General features: G+C 41.6%; 1 protein-coding gene across 1 annotated transcript; it reads right to left on the bottom strand.

The window, feature by feature from the left end:
• Positions 1 to 907: 907 nt before the first annotated feature.
• LOC119728142 (dorsal root ganglia homeobox protein-like) lies at positions 908 to 19,142 on the bottom strand. The gene is made up of 6 exons (XM_038200215.1): positions 18,929 to 19,142; positions 4,144 to 4,206; positions 3,540 to 3,643; positions 3,077 to 3,211; positions 2,502 to 2,758; positions 908 to 2,096 (listed from the first exon to the last, which is right to left on the bottom strand). The coding sequence occupies exons 1-6, from the start codon at positions 19,140 to 19,142 to the stop codon at positions 1,817 to 1,819; spliced, it is 1,053 nt and encodes a 350-aa protein (XP_038056143.1). The 3' UTR covers positions 908 to 1,816.
• Positions 19,143 to 19,634: the final 492 nt, after the last annotated feature.

The raw sequence follows: 19,634 nt of genomic DNA, 5'->3' as shown, positions 1-19,634 counted from the left end.
GTTCGGCGGACGGATTTTGGCCTATTTACTGGGGTGGTGCTTTGAATATCGCTTGCCATGGACGGTAAATTTTAGTTACCCGTACAACCTACATTGCGCCCTCTATCATCCGACTCAGCATTAAAGAGATTATTCAGTTGTTCAGAATAATTCGTTAGTGGACTTCAGTGAATCGAATATCAAGAGAGCTATGTTGTTTTCACTTTAAAAGCAATTTTGGTCGAACTCTGTTTAACAATTGTTTTGGTGACGAAAAAACTGGCTTAGAAAGAAAAGCTGATGCCCCGAGTATTCTCCCTGTTTTTAAACATTGATCGTGAATCTGCTCAGTGTGCGTCAGCAATTTTCAGAGTTTATTAGTAATAGCGCCCTCGTGTGACACTAACGTTCGTGGCGTTCGTGGCGGGGGCCGGGTACGAGCGAAGTTAACTCTTGGCTTCATCATGGTGCAGAGGTCACTGATTCTGCGCGGTACAATTTTGCTTGTTCGAATTCAATCATTTCGGTATCGACTATAGCCCACAGTTCTTCCTACCTTGAAGATTCCGCAAAGATATTGAATCAACCTGTACTAGAACGAGCCGAACCCACATACTGCTAAACTTGCACGGCGCCCTCTATCGACCGCAGGCATAAACGTTTCAAGCCCGCTCCCTTTTTCTCCAATTAACTAAGAACGATTTTAAGGCTCTGCATGGTTGTCAAAAATTGTAGGATATTACAAGGGGCCGAAGCATTACTCGAAGGCACATCCAAACAACATTACAGTCAATTTGGCCAAGAACAAGCCACGGTTCACTCTCAAATTGCTTAATCCTTTCTTATCAATAAAAGGCCGCACAGTCATAATGCATTGTTTATGTACAAATGAGTCTTTAATCAGATTTCAACAAAAATGCAAGGACTAAAGAAACTCCACTTATTTCTACTTTTAACCAAATTAATGACAACGTCTAATAATATTTACAGAGCTGAGGCAGAAAACTGAGCTACGAAGATAAAATAATGTACAGTGAAGAGTTATTTTCTTTTATCGGTAAAAACCAAGTTTTGTAAAATCAACAGAGTGCGCCCTTTACATAAACCATACTGAACAACAAACTTCGATCAGCATAACACTACAGGAAATTTCATTTCAGACGCACACAATTCATGATAATTTGTTTTTATCTAATAGTACTTTCTTATTGCACTTTCTGATACTCATGAACATTTTCCATTGCTCGAATGTAAGGAAACTCGTATCCTATTGTTGCATTGAATATATTCTTAAGTTTAATTATTTGTTGTTTACTCTATATATCTCAAACGGAACTCAGAGAATTTAATTCGCCTTAAAATTTGGAATTGCACGTTTAATTCTGGTTCAATTAACACCTCTTATTATTGGAATGATTATGTAAATTAGAGGTCATAAGGGGCCAATGGCAGCCGATCGGAGGTCTGACGTCATGATACAATTGCACGAAATTACAATAAGCATACTTATCACTTTAAATGAAGATTATACATTTCAGTTTCACAGTTTTATCTTGTTTGTTTCAAGACTGTGAGAGTATAACTGATACCGCAAACTTTACGGACCAATCTCAATACATAAACAATTGCGACATAAGTGGCGCGAAAAAAATATTACTGAACAAAATCATGAACGAAATTTTGATCATAAAAATAACCGCTTATTCACTCCTCGGTCACCAGAAATGACTTATAGCTATATACATGAGTTTATTTCTGACATCTCAACCGTGATTTGGAGGTCCATCTCTCCTTCTTTCTGTGGTTTTTCTTTTACTAAATAACAAAAATAAACTCCCTAAACATTTTCCCTGTTTTTGGCAGACGACTCCCTGTGCACCAGGTCAGCGTGCTCCTTGGCTTTGAGACGCAGAGCCGCCACGCTGGAACTACTGACACTGTCATCACTACAGGAACTAAAAGTCCCCTGCAGGTCACCGTTGGGGGCGCCCAACACGTCCTCCTTGGTTTCTTTAGACGTCATGGAGGTCATGTGGCAGCCGCAGGCCGGTAGAGGGAGCCCTGTGTGGAGATGGGGGATGCCTGCTCCTTCGCGGAGGGCGGCAACTGCAATCATGCTGTGGGTATCATAGGGGTGAGTCAGTTGAGTCACTAAAACCATGTCAACAATTATTATGATGAAAATGTATCAATATCTTACGTGATACCGAGTGTTTGTTCGTGCCACCTAAACTCCAGTAGGAGAATCGGGTCGTTTCGGATCGTCTCCTCTTGGGTATGTCAGATTAATCATGTTTATTACTGTTTCATGTCGTGAAGAAAGAAGTAGAGGAGACAAGATCGTTCGTTTTCCGCCATAAAGACTCGAACATTTGTGTCCACATGGGAATCTGAAATTCATAGCAGGGTACCTGATGTATGGGTGGTACCATTAGCACCCTGTTGAGATTGTGATCATATTGATGTAGTTGCGTTCGGGAAATAATTTTAATTTTACTAAAAATATCAGAGGACAACTTTACCTTTCTCTGAGTGAGTTATGCGCTGCCCTGGCCATGGTCTCGTTGTACAGGAAGCCAGCGGACGACGGTGTGATGGCCGGCGGCCGGACCGCCCCGGCTGCCGCTGCAGCCGCGGCCAACCAAGGGTTACCGGTAAAACTCACGTTAGCGGCCGCTCCGGGGTAGGTACCAGTGATCTGACGGGTACGCCACGGGTCGATGCCCAGCCGCTGGCGGGCCATCTTACGCCACTTGGCACGGCGGTTTTGGAACCAAACCTGAAACATAAAACGTTGTCGAATGAGAGAGACAGGGTTCGTTTAATGTCAACCAACTAGGTCGAGGAGTGGTGGCGCTATTTGTAAAGATTAAATTTGGACGGGTAAATACAAAAGAGTTGATTCACTGCAAATAGCGCCCTCTTGTTGTGTCCACCATTATCTCATAAATACTAACCAAGACGGAGAGGAGGTCATATCAACTTGTAAACAGCGTTGTATATCAAACGCCATATATAATTGTGATCTTGATAATAATGATGACAACAGGCCAATTTTGTGAAAGGGTCCTCTTTGAAGATACTGTGCGTGTTATACCTGCACTCTTGCTTCCGTCAGATTGATGCGCATGGCGAGATCTTCGCGGACGAATACATCCGGGTAATGCGTCTTGGAGAAGAGCGTCTCCAGTTCACTCAGCTGCTGCGGTGTGAAAGTAGTCCGGTTGCGTCGCTGCAGAAAAAAGGACAAAAACAAGAAACAGAATAGTTAAATGTGCAGCTTGACATTCTTTTTGCATCATTATGAATCATGAATGTTCATATCGCCAGTCAGGTCATTATGGGAAGCGGCTGGACACCATGTGACACAGAGGGCTCTCCCTAAAAGCTCACTTGTGATGGACACAATCTGACTCTAGGCGGCGCTGTTCATGACTGCGTCGTTTGCCAACAAGAACAAACGTATTTCTGATAAGAACGAGAACAGGGGCAAACTTTTTACAGACCAAAGGAAAGAAATCAACCAACAGAAAGAAGGGCTGGATGCTTACTGCATGTACCTGGCGACGCCGGTTGTACATCAGTTCGTCCATTAACAGCTCTTCGCCTAACGCCGATGTGATGGTAGAGGGCGTCATCATCCCGTGTGTGCTACTCCCTGTAACTGCAACGATAAATGGGGAGATACGGGTTTTTTTTGTGACACTTTGAGCTTTCTGATAAGTAACTTTACAATAAGAAGAAAGGAGAGATACATAAAGAGCAAGAACAGATTTATGATTTCACTTTGACGCGCTCAAACAAAAATCTGTATTACTAATCGCAGCAACTGTACCAAGCTTTCTCTTTCTTCCAAAACCAGGGAAGTTTCCAAGTTACATAGCAAGATAAAATTTTCGTAACAGCTAATTTTTTTTCTAGTGTTGCAAACATGTTTTAGTCTGAAAGTAGCAAGTTACAAAATTGGGACCTAAAGCTAAGGCATTTTTGGACCACTTGTGAAGTTGGACTCCAAAAAATTGAAATCTTCGTGTACTTTGCATTCACCAAAAAAAAGAGTAATGTTAAACCTTGACTATCAAAGAATTATATTTGTCTGTACCGGTTGTAATCTTCTTGAGATTTACAACGACAGGGAAAAGTATCACATTGATAAATTATTACTTCTCGTCTTAGTTTGGTGGATGCGCATGTCATCAGTAGAGTCCGAGCCATAACCAAACGCATCTGGGAAATTGGAATACGTTAGCAAATCACTTTGATTACTTACACATATTTCCCTCGGCCGGCATTTAATTATCAAGAAGGATACATAGTGTCAATGCCGTTATTTTAATCAGGGAGGATGGCTAGGGTTTCCTTGTTTGTTATTTAATAGCTTCACCATTACCGACGGAAGCTAATGATGGGTCCTCCTGAGCCTCCGCGCCCGCCTAGCTCGAATCAAATTTACGGCCGTAAAAAACTCATCTCGGAACTTGATTAATCTTGAGGCTGGAAGGACTTTTTGATATCTCTGCGTGGTATACATGTAATCATCGCTATAAACGGACGTCGCAGACTATAATTTATCTTCTCTGTACTTCTCCTCTTTTATCCTTGGGTAATTTTTGATTACCTTAATATTTCACGTTAATGATGGGGAAGAATACAGGCGCGCCGCTGGCTCTCAACTTGGGACAAAAGCAAATGCACACACTGTGATACATGATAACAATTTATCATTATTCTTATGTTTAAAATCTGTTCAACCAATGTGTTATTTATTTATCGTTTATTTATCGTTGCTCCTTCCGACTTTCGCCTGTAAACAGAATTTGTCGTTTTTCATTATGTCATGAAGAGTTATCGATGGATAAATAAAAAATCATTTTGTACCTAAAAGAGGCAAGTGGTTCGGCCTGTTCAAATACATTTGAGTACATTATCTTTGTAATGTCATATTTAAATAAAAATTACAACTGTATTTTTTATAACCTTTTTTCGACAACATAACATTTTTTCGTTTCTAAGTCACACTCATAGAAGGGTATTTAATTCATTGAGACTAATTTCAAGGGGAAAAAAACAAAGAAAGAAAACTAAAATTGCAGTTTATGAGTAAACGTTTGAGACTGTTTCAATAAATTATTGCAATGAGATGTTAGGATACACACTTTGTAGGACACAATTCGAAGTTTGATTTTTGCTTTGTTTGAAAATAGTTTTGAAGTTTGCTCGCCCCAACGAACAATAGGGTGCCTGTACTTTGAATGTTATGACAACGAATAATGATGAACGGAAGAAGTGATAATTGTTTTCATTCTTCCTAAAGGAAGGGGAGCGTTCCCAGTTTAATGACCCTGTAGACTTGATTGAAAAAAAATAAAAGGATGAGTTCTGAGAAATATCAGATCATCGGACAGCCTCAATCGCTGGATAAAATGCACCGTGGTTGGTGCCCCTCTTATCTGTCAATGAAGTCATAACAACGTGTCATTCAATAGGTTCGTTACGGACGCACGCACGCACGCTCATATTAGATGAAAAAATGAAGACAAAAAGAAGAAAGCTTTTAAAAAAAAGTGGGTCGAAAATATGCTTAGGGTGTAATTAAGGCTGTTAATCTGGGCGGGGAGTTTATGATAACTTGACACGCTGAAAAACAGAGTCGATGGATCGAAATGGTGCGGAGAGTCAACGGGTATGCATTAAGTAATGCTGGTGGGGTGAAAATTAAAAGTATCTGATGTGAGTGTTCCAGGGCTATGCGAAGCTGGGTCGCGTTTTGCTGAACGGAATGTTTGGGTAGAAAGGTCTGGTACTTATTTTCTGCTGTGTCCTGATCATTTTTTTCTTCTCGCTGATGACTCAAAATTTAGATATTGTTGTTTTGTTTGAGGCAATAAAGATAAACACCCTGGTGTCATTTTAGTGTAACACGGTGTGGCTTTTGCATTGAAATGTGAAATCATTACACCAATTATCATCGAAAAAAATGTGTTTTATTCGGAAAAGTTCCATCGTGTATTTGTTCTCAGTTTCGACGTTACTGAGATTAAGTTCAATTTTGTGAAAAGTTTCAGCACAAGGCAACAATGGTCGTTCACTTTTACGACCGCACATCTGAAATAAATCCATCGTCGGCCGAAGCAAATCAAAAGATGATTAGCGAGTCACCGAGCCCCGAAAATTGAAAATGAGCAGAAACATTCTCGGGCTGTTAATTGAAATCCCGCTGAACAAAGAAACACGTGACGATAACCTGATTCTCTTGCTTTTTTACACCGCTGGGGAAAAAAGAACCTGCTGCGATATATCACCGGTTTGACGCCCAATTTCCGAGATTATTTGCCTCAATTTCCCACCCTTCTTTTTACGATTAAACAATTCTGAGCAGACCCAAACAGCCATCATCACCTCGGCTACGCCTGCTCAGATCAAGACGGGAGCAAAGAACAGAAGACGAAGAAGAAAATACCGACCGAAAACCAATTACTATCTCTCGCGATTTTATTCGCACCTTATTTGTATTTATTAATAACAGAAGCAGACGAATTATTTCCTTTAATCAAGTCCCGATACCGGGCATAGCCAATGACAGGCGCGTCGCTCATCGTTTGGCCGTCTGCTGCCGGGATTGGAATGACATTAAAGGGAAAGTGTGATCAGTAGAAAAAGAAGTAAAACAATAGTAACACAGAAAGTGCGGACTTTTATTGAGTTTGTGCGTTAAATTTAAGGATTAATTTGTTGCAACGTGAACCCCAAAAACCTCTCTCACTACTTCACCTAAATATATTTTTGGCAGACAATTCTGTCGTAAATATTTTCTAAACCTAAAACTTTAAGCCTTTTTCTTCATTTTTTTTCAAATTTTATTTCTCTTTTCAAACAGCAAATTGTCATATCTTAGAGCTCAGTTTTTTTATAATTATAATTAACCGTGGAAACAGAAACCACTCTTGCAGCGGGTTACGTCTCTCTAATATCGTGTTTTGGTGTGAAATAACTTTTTTCAACTGTACTTTTGTAACGAAAATATTTGATCCTCAACAAACCTCGATTTCTTCTCCATAATACCTATCATTTGAGGTTGCCCCAGTAAAATATTTAATAAAGTTGAGGTAATCGTTAAAATGTTTCAAAAACCGTAAGAATATCTTGGTTTTTGCGCAGCATCTTTTAAACGAAACCCGTCGAGAGACTTGGCACGGCACTCGCACCGATGAAAGCCTACGGCGAAAAACCATGATTTCCCCCGTTTAACCTGCGGGGATTTGTTTCTCGTATGATCGTAGAAAAGAGGCCAGTTATGATCTGTATCAACACGTTGAGGTGTAACAAATTACGGATTAGTATTAAGAAAGGATTGGCCCGTCGGGGGGGGGGGGGCTGTTGAGGGAAGATTTAGCTAACCGAAATACCTCCATTAAGGAGATGAAAACCATAGGCTGTGAAGGGAATGGTGGAAAATGTCCCCGGCAGCATGGTGTCGATGATGATGATGATGATGATTATGATGAAGGCCTTGCGAGAATTACATGAGAATCGGATGAGGGAAAACGGCTTTTCCTGCGGTCGGGATGCCTGCTGACGTCCGCTCGCACGCGCGTGGGGTGTAAAAATTAATGATTTCACCAGCGGCTTGGTAATGACAAGTAAAACCTCGTCCGTTATTTTAACTCTCTGCCTCCCTTTCTTCTTCCTATTTCACCTCTGTCTTCGCTGCTGGCAAAGGGATGACTCTAATTCAGTCTGTTGCTAAGATTGTATCAACTAATAGCCGTATTGATGTATTCTCATCAGATGCCTGCTGTGTATACACAGTTGCAAGGGGTCTGTATAAATGGCTGAGCGGATGAGATATGAAGGCAATTACTTAGCGAGTGACCGAACGGTGGCGAAGGGAGGAATATCTGGGTGGACTGCGGCTGGAGGGGGAGGGAAGTAACGACGGATAACAGATGCACGGCTTTTCGTTTGGAGATAGTTGAACTTATTCCGGCGATGATAAAACAAAATATGCAATAGCTCTTGTAAATCTTATTTGTTCATTTTGAATTTCACTTTGTAGGCCCTATTTTCTTTTACAAAGCGAGTCGTTGTACACAGAATAAATACATATAGCCGTCTTTAATCGAAAAGCAATAAGGAACCTTAACTTGCATACAAGAATATAGGTCACTGTATGCATCATTAAATATAACAATAAGGACCAAGTTGGAAGAATAAAAGTTAATTTGTGGATGCGAATTCGACACATTTTACTGCTGCCCTTGTGCTATGTGCAATCGTCAATCCACCCGGGGCTAACATGGGCATCAACTTCTGATTAAATACGCGTTACTCACGTCTTTTGTTTCACCAGATTATTCCTTTTCCCGCGCTTCTTTACTAAGGCCGCAAAGAGTCTCCGAGGCGGTAACCAGACCCGGGATTAAATTCCTTCTCACCTAGGCTCGTCACCTCTAGTTTTTTTTTCTTCTTCTCATCTCCTATCCCGCTCGTCGTCTTCGTTCGCTCGACTCGCCAACGAGGGGTTAATCCGCTTCGGTGTGGCGTTTCATTCAAAACACGATTGACCCGCTTTTTGGGGGGTTCCTTCTGTTTCTGTTTCTGGTTGTTACATCGGCAGGAGCGGCGGGCTTTACATCCTTAAGCCTGCCGTCAATCGTCCCGCCTTTTACGGCCCTTTAATCTCGAAGACATTAATTTGCTCCGATGAGGGAAATTCCTGGCGTCTGTTTGTCTAGCCGACTCATTCTTGTCTTGGATTGACTTCTTTTTCCTTTTTTTTGTTCTCCCGTAGAAGTGCCGTGTGCATTGCTTTATTTATTTCATGATACTCTTGTTTTTAAAAAGGTTTCGTCAGCAACGTGTGAAAAACGGTTGCGAATCACCGTATTATTTTGTGATCAAATCCAATAGAATGAGTCACAAATCGGCAGGGATTTTTTTGCATTAGAACTTTTACAATCCTGTTCAAGGAAAATCAACTGAATCAGTCGGTTTGCCAACTGTTCACTCTAACAACAGCGTAGTCAAAATATTGATTGGTTTTCTTAGTTTTTGAAAATTGACTAGGAATTTGGTTAAACATGCAAAGTTTCATACTATGACTAGAAAAAGTAGTTGGGTTCGACTCCAATTGCAGTTATTTGCATAACTATTTTTCCAAAGTCAGATTGACTGATTTTCAGTTGCACCCAGCTGACCCTGAATGGCTAGTCAAATTGAACTGGTTTCTAGTCAAATCTGACTAATGCTATTTTAGAGTGTTCACATAGTCAGGTTGGCGCGCGTTGCGGTACTTTCCTCGCCTTCCACCGCTGTGACCCGGGTTCGAATCCCGCCCAGGCCAACATGTGGATTGGGTTTTCAGTCCCTGCCTGATTCCGTGGGTTTTCCCCAGAATATTCTTCTGGGGTTTTATCCCATATCTAAAACTGTAATTTCTTCTCATTGTCTTCTCTTTACTGGGCCCCATGGGAGACCAGTGGATTCCACTGAATGGGCTACCCAGTTAAATAATAAATAAACGAAATAAACTAAATATAAATCTGCATAATATATCACGATTCCAAAACCGACAATTTTAAAGTTAGCTTGTTTTAAAGAATTTAAAAAAATAATAATAACAAGATTGTCGTTGGACATAATTTTCCGATGCATATTACATTTTTATGGCAGATCTCCAACGTAAAATGTCACTGATTTTCCTTTAAAAGTCCACGTCAAAAAACGACTTAAATGGACTATAGTGATTGGCAGGATAAGGTTACATCGTAACTCAGTTTAATTACTCTAAAATGGTTAGAATCCCCTCGTAGAATGAACCGTTACCGTGCGCGCCGAGGACCCATATACCGTGGCCTGCCTGCTTTTCCTCCCTCAACCGATGTCATGTCATCGCGGTGAAAAAAAAACCTACGAAAAGAGGACGTTTGAAACACGAGAATGGTCACGCCAGGTCCCGAACTAATCCGCAAGATAGACCGAATTACTTAGACCTGGAATCGAATTGAGGAAATGGGTTGAGGAGTAGAAAACCAAATGTCCGGGATTTTTTTTTCCTTTCCTTTTCTTCTTTTTCTCCTGGGGACTTCTTGATGCGGAAGTCGGATGAGGAAGTGCTTTTTTACAAATTGAAAAGTCTAATTACTATCCAAGTATGGGTTACATGTCTGAATTAAGTTTCATTACAGGTTGCGTTGAATCGAATTGAAAAACCGCGTGTGGTCTGTTTTAAAGGGGTGGCTTTATAGCTAAATGTGTGACCAACATTAAATTGTGACTTTAATTTTGAACCAAAAAATGGAGGGTGTACGAGGTATTTTTGTCTTCAACGATATGATTCATTCAGAATAGTGAAAGTGGTGGTAGTTATGGTGATGATGGCGGCGATGATGATGAAGACTTAGAAACAAAGGTTAGTTAAATCTGGCTGTGTTGATTGTAAATGTGAACTTTAGTCTTTTTTAATCTTTCTTTAAGTTTGAATTTAAATATTCGAACATGGTGATTGTGGTGGCGCGGTTGGAGTAAAATTGACAGCGATGATAATAATGAGGTAGTAATTGTGACGATTTTGACAATGGCTGTGACAGTCATGACGTCATTGTCGTCTATGACAATCACCATGACGACAAGGGCAGTGGGATTCAGTTATGACAAACGACAGTGTCAAGAATCAAGTAAACATTCCGAGCAGCACGAGGCTCGTCTGCGAATCAGGTACATTCAAGTGACTTTCGCACAGAAAATGAACAGTCCATCTTCACACATCCGCCGATATCCATACTCACTCAATAACATTTCTCAACCTCATTTCAAGAAAATGTACCAAATCTTCGTTCAGCACAGCACAACACACAAAACGAGGTCGAAGACACAAGTGGTTTAAGAAAGACAGCCGACCTGACCAGGACGTATATTACCCCTAGTCGACACTCAGTCGACCAGGCCCGTTTCACGCCTCGGCGCACGGCGAGGGGGTCATTACCGGCCGTAAACATTTAAACGTGACGACTGTGTGGGGACCGGTCGCCGGCCAGTGAAATAAAAAAAAGAAGTCAAATCGAGACGGTTGGCCCCAAATTCACTTGGGTCTCCAACAGGTGCGCGAATAAAGTGTTTGTTGTTTATTGCTGAGCGAGTATTTTACGCTGGCGTGCTACGGGGAGGGGTCACGATATAACGTCCCTCGCATGCGGAGACTGATGAAAGGATGCCTGTGGAATTCGGCCAGCGTGCGTGTAGATGCGAACGCTATTTGCTGGACAAACTTCTGCATACAAACTACTTTGTAGTTTCGTGACACTGGACCTACTTTTCTATTCTGTACTAAAATATCTAGGCCTAACTCTAGTATCTAATATCTTATCTTATGAAATACTTCAGTGTCACAGTAATACTTATAGAGACACAATCAAGCTTTTTTTTCAGTCCAGTATTCGCATTTATTTTGTTATCTCGATGTGATCTTTTCAATATGATCGATGTCAAATCGAGTTTATTTTTAAAGCCTTCAATTTCAACTTGTGAAATCAAAGTTTGGTAAATCCACCTTGATTCTCAATTTTCCTATCAAGCAAGTCCCACAATATCTTCAATTGATAATTCATTATATTTTTATTTTACGGGGAAGTTGAAGAAAGACAATGTCACGGACCGGTATTCATGAAGTCATTTTCGATATTCCGTATCCTTTAAGTTGACCCTAATTCATAATCTATTGATAAGTTTTTTGTCCTATTCAAAAATTAAGAGTTAATAAGAACCCTTGCTGTGTTTCATCTTAACTTCAAAAGAAGTTAAAGAATACAAATTTACATTTTGGTCCGTAGATATGCCGCCGAGTAATATTGTCAGATTCTCACCGCAAAACACTTTACTCAGTGACCTGCAAACCAATTTCCAAATGCTGACCTCCCCTAACCACATTTTCCAAAGTGGCGGCATCAGAGACTCCGATAAGACTTTTTGTCATGCAGCGCACGCGCGTGCTCCTCGTAAAATTTTACAATTACACACCTTTCTGGGATAAAGTTCTTAAGAGGCGCTACAACTTGAGCAAAATGTTCTCTTCTTCCGGCCCAGGAGCTGCCTACACTTTGTTTCATTTCGTTAGTTGTTTTTTATCCATCTCTCGCGGCGGCGCGAACTAAAATACTCGCGAAATCCCCGCCCGAGGGGTTAGAAACTTACGCGCCCGTACCGTGTGTTTAACTTTAAAGACCAGGGACCCACTTTTGTCAGCGGACCGCAAGTGCGTGGCGTACGGGGGTCTGCGGGCCGCTTGTCCCCTCTCGCATCGGCTAATGACCCGGTCGAGGGGACCACGATCTCCGAGGATGATTAGCAATGACACATGTTCAAAATTGCCCTAATGAATTTAAATTCCTTTTTGCTTATCCTTCAGTCCACAAGTCCCCAACGATGCTGCGCCATCAAAACAAGTGTTCTAATTACTGAAGCTGTTCAAGGTAAGAAGGTAGACAATATTTTTTTGGGGGGGGGGTCTTTTTATTTTTATTTCTTTTTTATGTACATGTATTTTTCTTCAGAGTGCAACTGACGTCAGTTTCGCCAAAACAGGTCAACTAGGTTTTATCAAACTGCAAGATTATGTCAAGAACAAAAAAAATGTTGGGTTGGGGTTTTTTGATGAGGGTGGGGGTGGTGGGGATGAGGGGGGGGGGGGTTGAGACCATTTTGCTCATGCTGTTACCTGACACGTGATGATGATGTCGTATGTCATTTCATATGACGCAACCAAGGTTATGAGGCAAACAGCTGTTGTTTTTGAAATATTGGCTTCGCATCTATTTTCTTGTTCATCCCTAGCTCCAGAAACATTTAAAAGCCTTTCACATCCAAACGAAAATGGAACTTGATCTCACCTTTGGATTATTTTATATGACAGGATTTGATGTTCCTAAAAAAAAAATGGAGCCTTAGTCCTCAAAGACAAAACCTTTAATCTTTCGCAGCCATTTTCTGGATGGAAACCGAAGCTTGTCAAAGAACAATAGTCCTAAACTGGCCAGTGTTTGTTACCTAGAGGTTCACATAAACACGAATTCGCGAGAATTGCATGCTGTACACCATAACTCCAAAAACCACACATTTGAAATACTTTTCATAAGACCTAGGCCTATTATCGTATTGTATCTCATCGCTCCTGTCTTTATGTAATGGATAAATTATTCATGGATTTTTGCTTGCCAGAGTTCTTTGTCCACTCGGTCAAGAGCCCGGGACCTGCTAGAAGAACATATGGATGTGTGACTTGGGCCTAAGTGCCGTCAGGGGTTCCGTAATTCGTTGGGGTTTAGGCGGGGCTTTCGGCCTGGTGGCAACACGGGAGCTGACGCGACGATTCACGGTAGCACAGGCTGCGCCATGCCGGCCACGGGACTTAAAAAAATCCCACCTATTGTGAAGCTCTGGCCAAGCATTATAGCGGCATGGAGAAAAAGGACCACAGATACGTCCGTGAGTCGTGCCGCTATACGGACGTTTTATTTACTTCATCGCTAGTATTTGAGCCCTTTTAAAGCGAGTTTTTGTCGGCACCAAATCAAGCAAGGCCGGTGTTTGTTGGGTAGCACTGATGAGCGATCGACCGACTAATGGGGCAAGGGTGCAAACGGCTCATGAATCGGCAACAAAAAAGAGAGAAGAGATTTCTTATAAACCGATGCCGCTGTTTGGATATTACAGTGTTACCACTCAGCATTTGGTGTCTTCATCTGTTCTTTCTTTGCCCTTGTATAGAGCCATTATTCAAATCTCGGCTTCGTTACGGGATTCGGCTTCTTCGCTGCTGCCGAATCAGCTTGGAGTCTTTATTGCCCAAATAAAATAGAAACACCCCCAAATGGTGACCTTGCTATTTTACAACTTAATGACCTTAAAACACAACATAATTATACTACTATTGAGCCGACGTTCCCTACGTCACGGCCTAATAACTCTCCTGAAGCTACATCTTGAGACGAAATCCAGCTTTCAAAAACCGCATTGATGCTGTGCAATGCCACAAGTTCAATTGTGCATCATCTGGCCCTCTAGCGGTGATAATGTGTGGCATCTTGGCGCAGGTGTGACACCTTCTACTGGTAGCCATGCACGAATGCATGTGATAACCTATCCTGCTTGTTTTGAGTAGGCTCACCAACGAAAAGTTACCCACGTGCTTCCTGTTGCATGTATAGCGCCCCCACCGGTCCATTACCGCAGCAAGAACGTTTGACCAATTTCTTATCATCTAGATCTTCGGATATCAATTCATGAGGAGGGTCTATTCGACAGTGTTGGCCTGTGCCTGGCAACAAGAAAATCTCATCATTTCATGTAGACACACGGGGACAACTGGTCTAGTAATAGCCAGGCCGAACAATGCTGGTTCATCGAGAAGGTTTATTCAACTCTCACGCACGCACCGTAGCAACTTGATGTGAGAAAGGGGGAGATTTTTGGCGGGCACTGAGCGATATTGCCCCGGGGCTGGGCTCCCACTTGCCGGCAGACCATTTCCCTCTATTCAGGCCCAACAATGCCCGACATCGCAATATGTGTTGCGTTTGGTGTTAGGAAAGATCAAATCATTCAACGTCTATTTTGGTTGTTATGGAATACACAATTCGGGTTCCAGTGGGAAGAAAAGTAAATATATGTAGAGCTATAGTGGCAGCTCGTGAAAGGGTCTAATTGCCTCCTGTAATTTTTATGAGGTTTTATTGGTCGTAGACGGCAAAAAGTCGGGGCCGAGGTGAAAGCTACTCTGCGGATTGCGCGCAGCGGGCTGTGCCCGCAGACAACTGCCGGCGTTAGCCGCGCTTGTTCCCGTACAATAGGTCAGGGAGGTCGCGCTGATACAGAAAATAACAACTCCACGGTATAAGACGCTCGGTAAATGCCCGAGCTGGAAATTACAACTGTATTATAATGTTGTTGTTGCACTTGGTGAATGATGGAGGCTCGTGAACCGTGTTCCCTCCAAGTTCAATTCTCCGCCTACTACTATACAGTGTTTTGAATTGTTGATGTGTTTATGGGCGCGTGAAGTTCAACCAACAATACAGAAGCAACTGTGGCGAGTGTACGCCTCGCATTTGGGGTAACGTGATGCCGGTGTACGGTACGAAAACTTCAAACCTACTAAAACTTAAACAGGCGTAAAATTGGCTAAATAGTCCACTGCGACTATGAACTTAAGGACCCATGAAGGAGCGAACTGTTCACGGAAACACGGATGAACGATCTATGAGAAATGTGCATGTCATTATTTAGGAAAACGTATTGCATTGTGAGATAGTATACCTAAAGACTTATGTGGTACAGGTGTCTCAGATGATGTTCGTTGTTTTAATTTGGCAACAATAAAATGAACAAAGGTATTTAGTCATGCCTATCCAAAGTTTAGTCATTGCCCTCTAACTTCGTCTTAACGCATAATGAATATTTACTTTTTTTGTCTTTAGGTCCACTTTAACTTACTTTGTTGCGTTTTAAGGTTTTCGATGGTGTAATCGTTTAGTGTCATAATTGCTGTAGGTACTGTGGCTACTATTGCTGTTGATGATTGTCATGATTGGTATTCCCGATGCTATGGGGGAGTCAGGTTGGCGTAGCGGTACTTTCCTCGGCTTCTACCGCTGTGTCCCAGGTTCAATTCCTGTCCTGGTCCACATGTGGATTGAGTTTCAGTCCCTAACTGATTCCATGGGTTTTCGTCTGGGGTTTTCCTCCCACCTCTTAATTAAACTGTAGTTTCTTCACATTGTCTTCTCTAACTGGGCCCCATGGATGAACAATATTATTCCACTGAATGGGCTACCCAGTTAAAATAGAAATAAATATAAACAGTATTTCTATATCAATGTTCCCTTTGAAATTTCCGGATAATAGACTTTGACAAAACATTCATCTAAAAAGTGACAATGACAGATGATGATACAAAATTAGATACATCGACTGTGACACACACAGTGATACAGACAGCTGGGTGGTGCATGCACATAGGATCGACCAGTCAACCGTCAACACGGTAGCTTCAGACGCTTTTGTCGAGAGTTGACCGCACAATTATAAAATGCCAAAAATGATGTATGGATGGAGAGAGACAAACTGAGAGGTATAATCGAACAAATCAACAGATAAATAGTCCGTAGGAAAAGGAGGATCGGCGGCCACGTGTTCGGCAAAAGGGTAGCGACAATTGTCCCCAAAGCCTACCGTCTGACACGGCCAGCCGCCGCTGAAATGCACGGTGTGAGGGCACGTGCTCCGCTAATCCTGCCGCGTGAAAAAGAATATAAAAACAACCCGCCAAAGTGTAAATTACGCGCCGACGAAGAGTAAACCCAGCCGCGGGGTCAATCGGGGTCAGAGGTCACAGGTCAAACTAATCGTAGTTTCTTCCTCGAGGGACTCGGAGTTTTCCAGGGAGAGATGCCGTGTCAACAAAGAGGGAATTCTTCGAGAAACCTTAAGACTAATGCCCTCCAGATGTGTTGATATAATATTATGTCGAAGTTGGTGCACCAAAAAATATAATGCTTCTCAGTTGTTTAATGGCAACTGTGTGTTGTTTATCGAGCTTTCAGGATTTACTGTTCATGCATGCTCATGAACATATTCGATTTTTTTTTCTAATGACCTTTTTCTTGTAACGAATTTTCATAGATTTTCAGGTCAGATGGTATCTCTTATCAAAGGACAAGAGACAGTCGATGACTTTTAAAACCATTTTTTATGTTCTCCGCAGAAAGTTAAAACAAAAATCAAAATTATTTCTATTTCCAAAAAGTGTGCATATGACTTTGATATAATTTTCTGAATAATGGTGTTCGTCCTAAACTTATTTTTAATAACATTTTTTCTTACAAAAGCAACAGCAAATCCAGAGTTGCATATTTGATAGGGACTTTATAAATCTTGATCAAATAACCGCCACTGTCATTGAAATCTAGTTAAAATGAACAATTACACTCTACTGCACAGATCGAGCATGGAGGAATTAGAACACATCCTCAATGGATCGTGTAAGCTCGACTATTATGATGAAACAAAGCTGTAAATGAAAAGCAGTCAAGGGCGGATCCAGGGGGGGGCCAAAGGGGGCCATGGCCCCCCCCCCCCAAAACGAAACCAATTTTTTTTTTTTTATGTGACATCGCAATAAAGGCAGGCAATGAGTACACCACCATCTTTTCCTCAAAAAACATTGTTAAAGTGGTCAGAAATTGCCTCAGATCGCACCACAGAGCATCTAGAATCCAAAAATTTTTCGGGGCCCTTCAGCGGGCCCCGAACCCCACGCCGTATTTTTTTGACCCACATTTTTGGGGACCAAATTTTTTTTGGCCCCCGAAAATTGTGTTCTGGATCCGCCCTTGGAAGCAGTTGAATCCGAATCCAGGCGGCCCTAAAGGTAACGGTTAGAACAAGCTCGGAGAAAGAAGTAACGACTTAGTGAAGTAGTTTAGCGGGTTGTAATGTTATGAGCGGCCGGTCACTCATCAGTGAAATCTGCCTTGCACACCCCTTTACCGTGTCCCCTGGTCTAGATCGTAAGGCTTGTCCGTCAACGGATGCCACCCTTTGGCGCGCCTGTTCGTTTAACGCTCCGGCCGGAATACGGGGTAGTAAAAACAGAAAAGTCGGCATCTTAGACACCCAACGGTTTCGCTGTTGAGGATTAAGGCTCTTTCAAGTTTTAGAGGAGGCAAATTTCGCACTTGGTTCTGGTTTGGTCCTTCCGAGGCAAGAGTAATGTTATTGCGAATCAAGTGTCTAGTGGCAGATATTAGTGATTGTATAAGTAGCAGGTGCTTTTGTTACTCGCATTGGTGTTGTCTGATCGTTTTTTTGTTTTGTTTAGTTCATTGTGTACATTTTCCCCTTTGCATAACACACATTATTATTGCAATTATTATAAACAGAGGCAAGAAATATGGATAGTAACTGCGTAGTCATGATGGATACAAATTCAAGCGACAAGGCCAAAAAGCCCTTACATATTTCGTAAACTAAAGTACACATTAATTTTAGAACAATGAAAGTGATTTAATGTCAAACAATAACGGAAATCAACGGTTATAAAACTCCCAAATGAAAATTTAAGCGACAATGTTGTTTCCTTGTCACAACGGGGGCGTGGCTCTGTGTTAAGGGGCGTGTTTCGTCGTTCTTTCTTGGCAACTTACTTTACATAATTGTCTTCATTTTTCTTCTCCAACTCCCTGCATAACTTAATTTGTAATCTTTCTTAAAGAGCATCTGAAAGAACATCCATGAGGTCTGCTGCTTGTGGATTTTCTTAAACGTGAGCGAAGAGACAAAACTGCATAAATCTCAGGAACCCTTTGCAATAAATACACATATTTTTTAGTATTTCCACAAATATACGAAATCGGTGGAATTTCCATTTGGCTTATCAGAGAAAAAAATATGTGTATAAAGTTGACGATTCAGGATGTCCAAAGAGACATGATTTGACGTATTAAAATTGTCGGTTGTCCTTCAGAAAATTGTTGTAAGCAAACATTTCTTGACAGAGATTTCTCCCTGTCGTGCCTGCTTTGCTGTCCTTCCTTTGAAACAAATATTCAAATTTTCAAGTTTGTCTGTTACTTTGTTTTGTTTTCATTCTGTATCATGTTTCTATCAAAAGCATTTTGTAAATACTTTTTTTGGGAGAGAGAAACTCGAAGTAAAGAAGCGGTTTTTAATTTGAATTTTGTAGATTTCACTTAAGTCAGTAAAGCAAAGTAAAATTGAAACAAGCTCAAAGCTTGTTTTTGAATTAATTTTCGTTAACGAAAATTAAAACTGACCTGCAAATGATGAAGGCAACGTCTGAGAAGTTAGTTTCGAATCATTTAGCTTTATAGAATCTTTTTGTGAATCAAATATTTGGATGAAATGTTTCCGCTTTGAAAGAATTTGATGGACTTACCACTTGGAGTGACCACGCTGACCGGCAAAGATTTGGACACCGACGATGGGGGAAGAAGACCAAAGACAGCCGCAGCAGCCGCAGCAGACTGATGCTGGTGATGAGACGGGGCAAGAAGCGGCGAGGACCCGGCAGGGAGGAGAGCCTCGGAGGCATGGAAACTTGCCGGTGAGGCAGGAGATGCAGAAGACGGACTGTCCACTGTCTTCGGCATTGTGAGGATGGCTTTTCGGAGTTCTTGTCGATGTCTTGTCCAAACTATTTTTCTTTTCGTCTTACGTCAGGCCGCTTTCAAACTTTTATCAACTTCGCGCTGGTCTCCGCACAATAACTGTTTTAATTGTACTCTCTGCTCTTTTGTTCAAGTCTTCACATATTATGCTTGAATTTTAAATTGTCAAAGAAAATTTCGCTTGAGGAGAGAATGTGGTGAACTCCTCGAAGTATTTCTCCCGGATGAGTCAACCTAAAAGTCTGACGTTCAATCGCTTCAATCTGTGCTCATCCTCTTGTGCATCACTCGTCGAGGAAGTTAAACCGTTAATGAGAAAAAGGAACAAGACATCAGTGATGCAGCGAAGAAATCATGTTTAATTTCTAACAACAATGACCGGAAAAGTAGGAGGTTGTCTAGTCAGAGTTGACGCGCCTCGCAGTTTTTCTTGTGCGTCTTTTGCAGACGATCTTCGGAAGACGTTACGATTGT

Source organism: Patiria miniata, unplaced genomic scaffold, assembly GCF_015706575.1.
Source record: "Patiria miniata isolate m_02_andy unplaced genomic scaffold, ASM1570657v1 HiC_scaffold_20, whole genome shotgun sequence".
Taxonomy (NCBI): Eukaryota; Metazoa; Echinodermata; class Asteroidea; order Valvatida; family Asterinidae; genus Patiria; species Patiria miniata.
The sequence above is the reverse complement of the archived record's forward strand: the minus strand, read 5'-3'. Positions and strand labels throughout refer to the sequence as shown.

Excerpts from the sequence above, each read along its gene's own strand:
- LOC119728142 (XM_038200215.1), bottom strand. The coding sequence starts at position 19,142 with ATGCCGAAGACAGTGGACAGTCCGTCTTCTGCATCTCCTGCCTCACCG. Across the intron at positions 2,759-3,076 it reads TGACGGAAGCAAGAGTGCAG|GTTTGGTTCCAAAACCGCCG; the intron begins GTATAACACGCA and ends TTTATGTTTCAG. Across the intron at positions 2,097-2,501 it reads CATAACTCACTCAGAGAAAG|CATGATTGCAGTTGCCGCCC; the intron begins GTAAAGTTGTCC and ends TGATACCCACAG.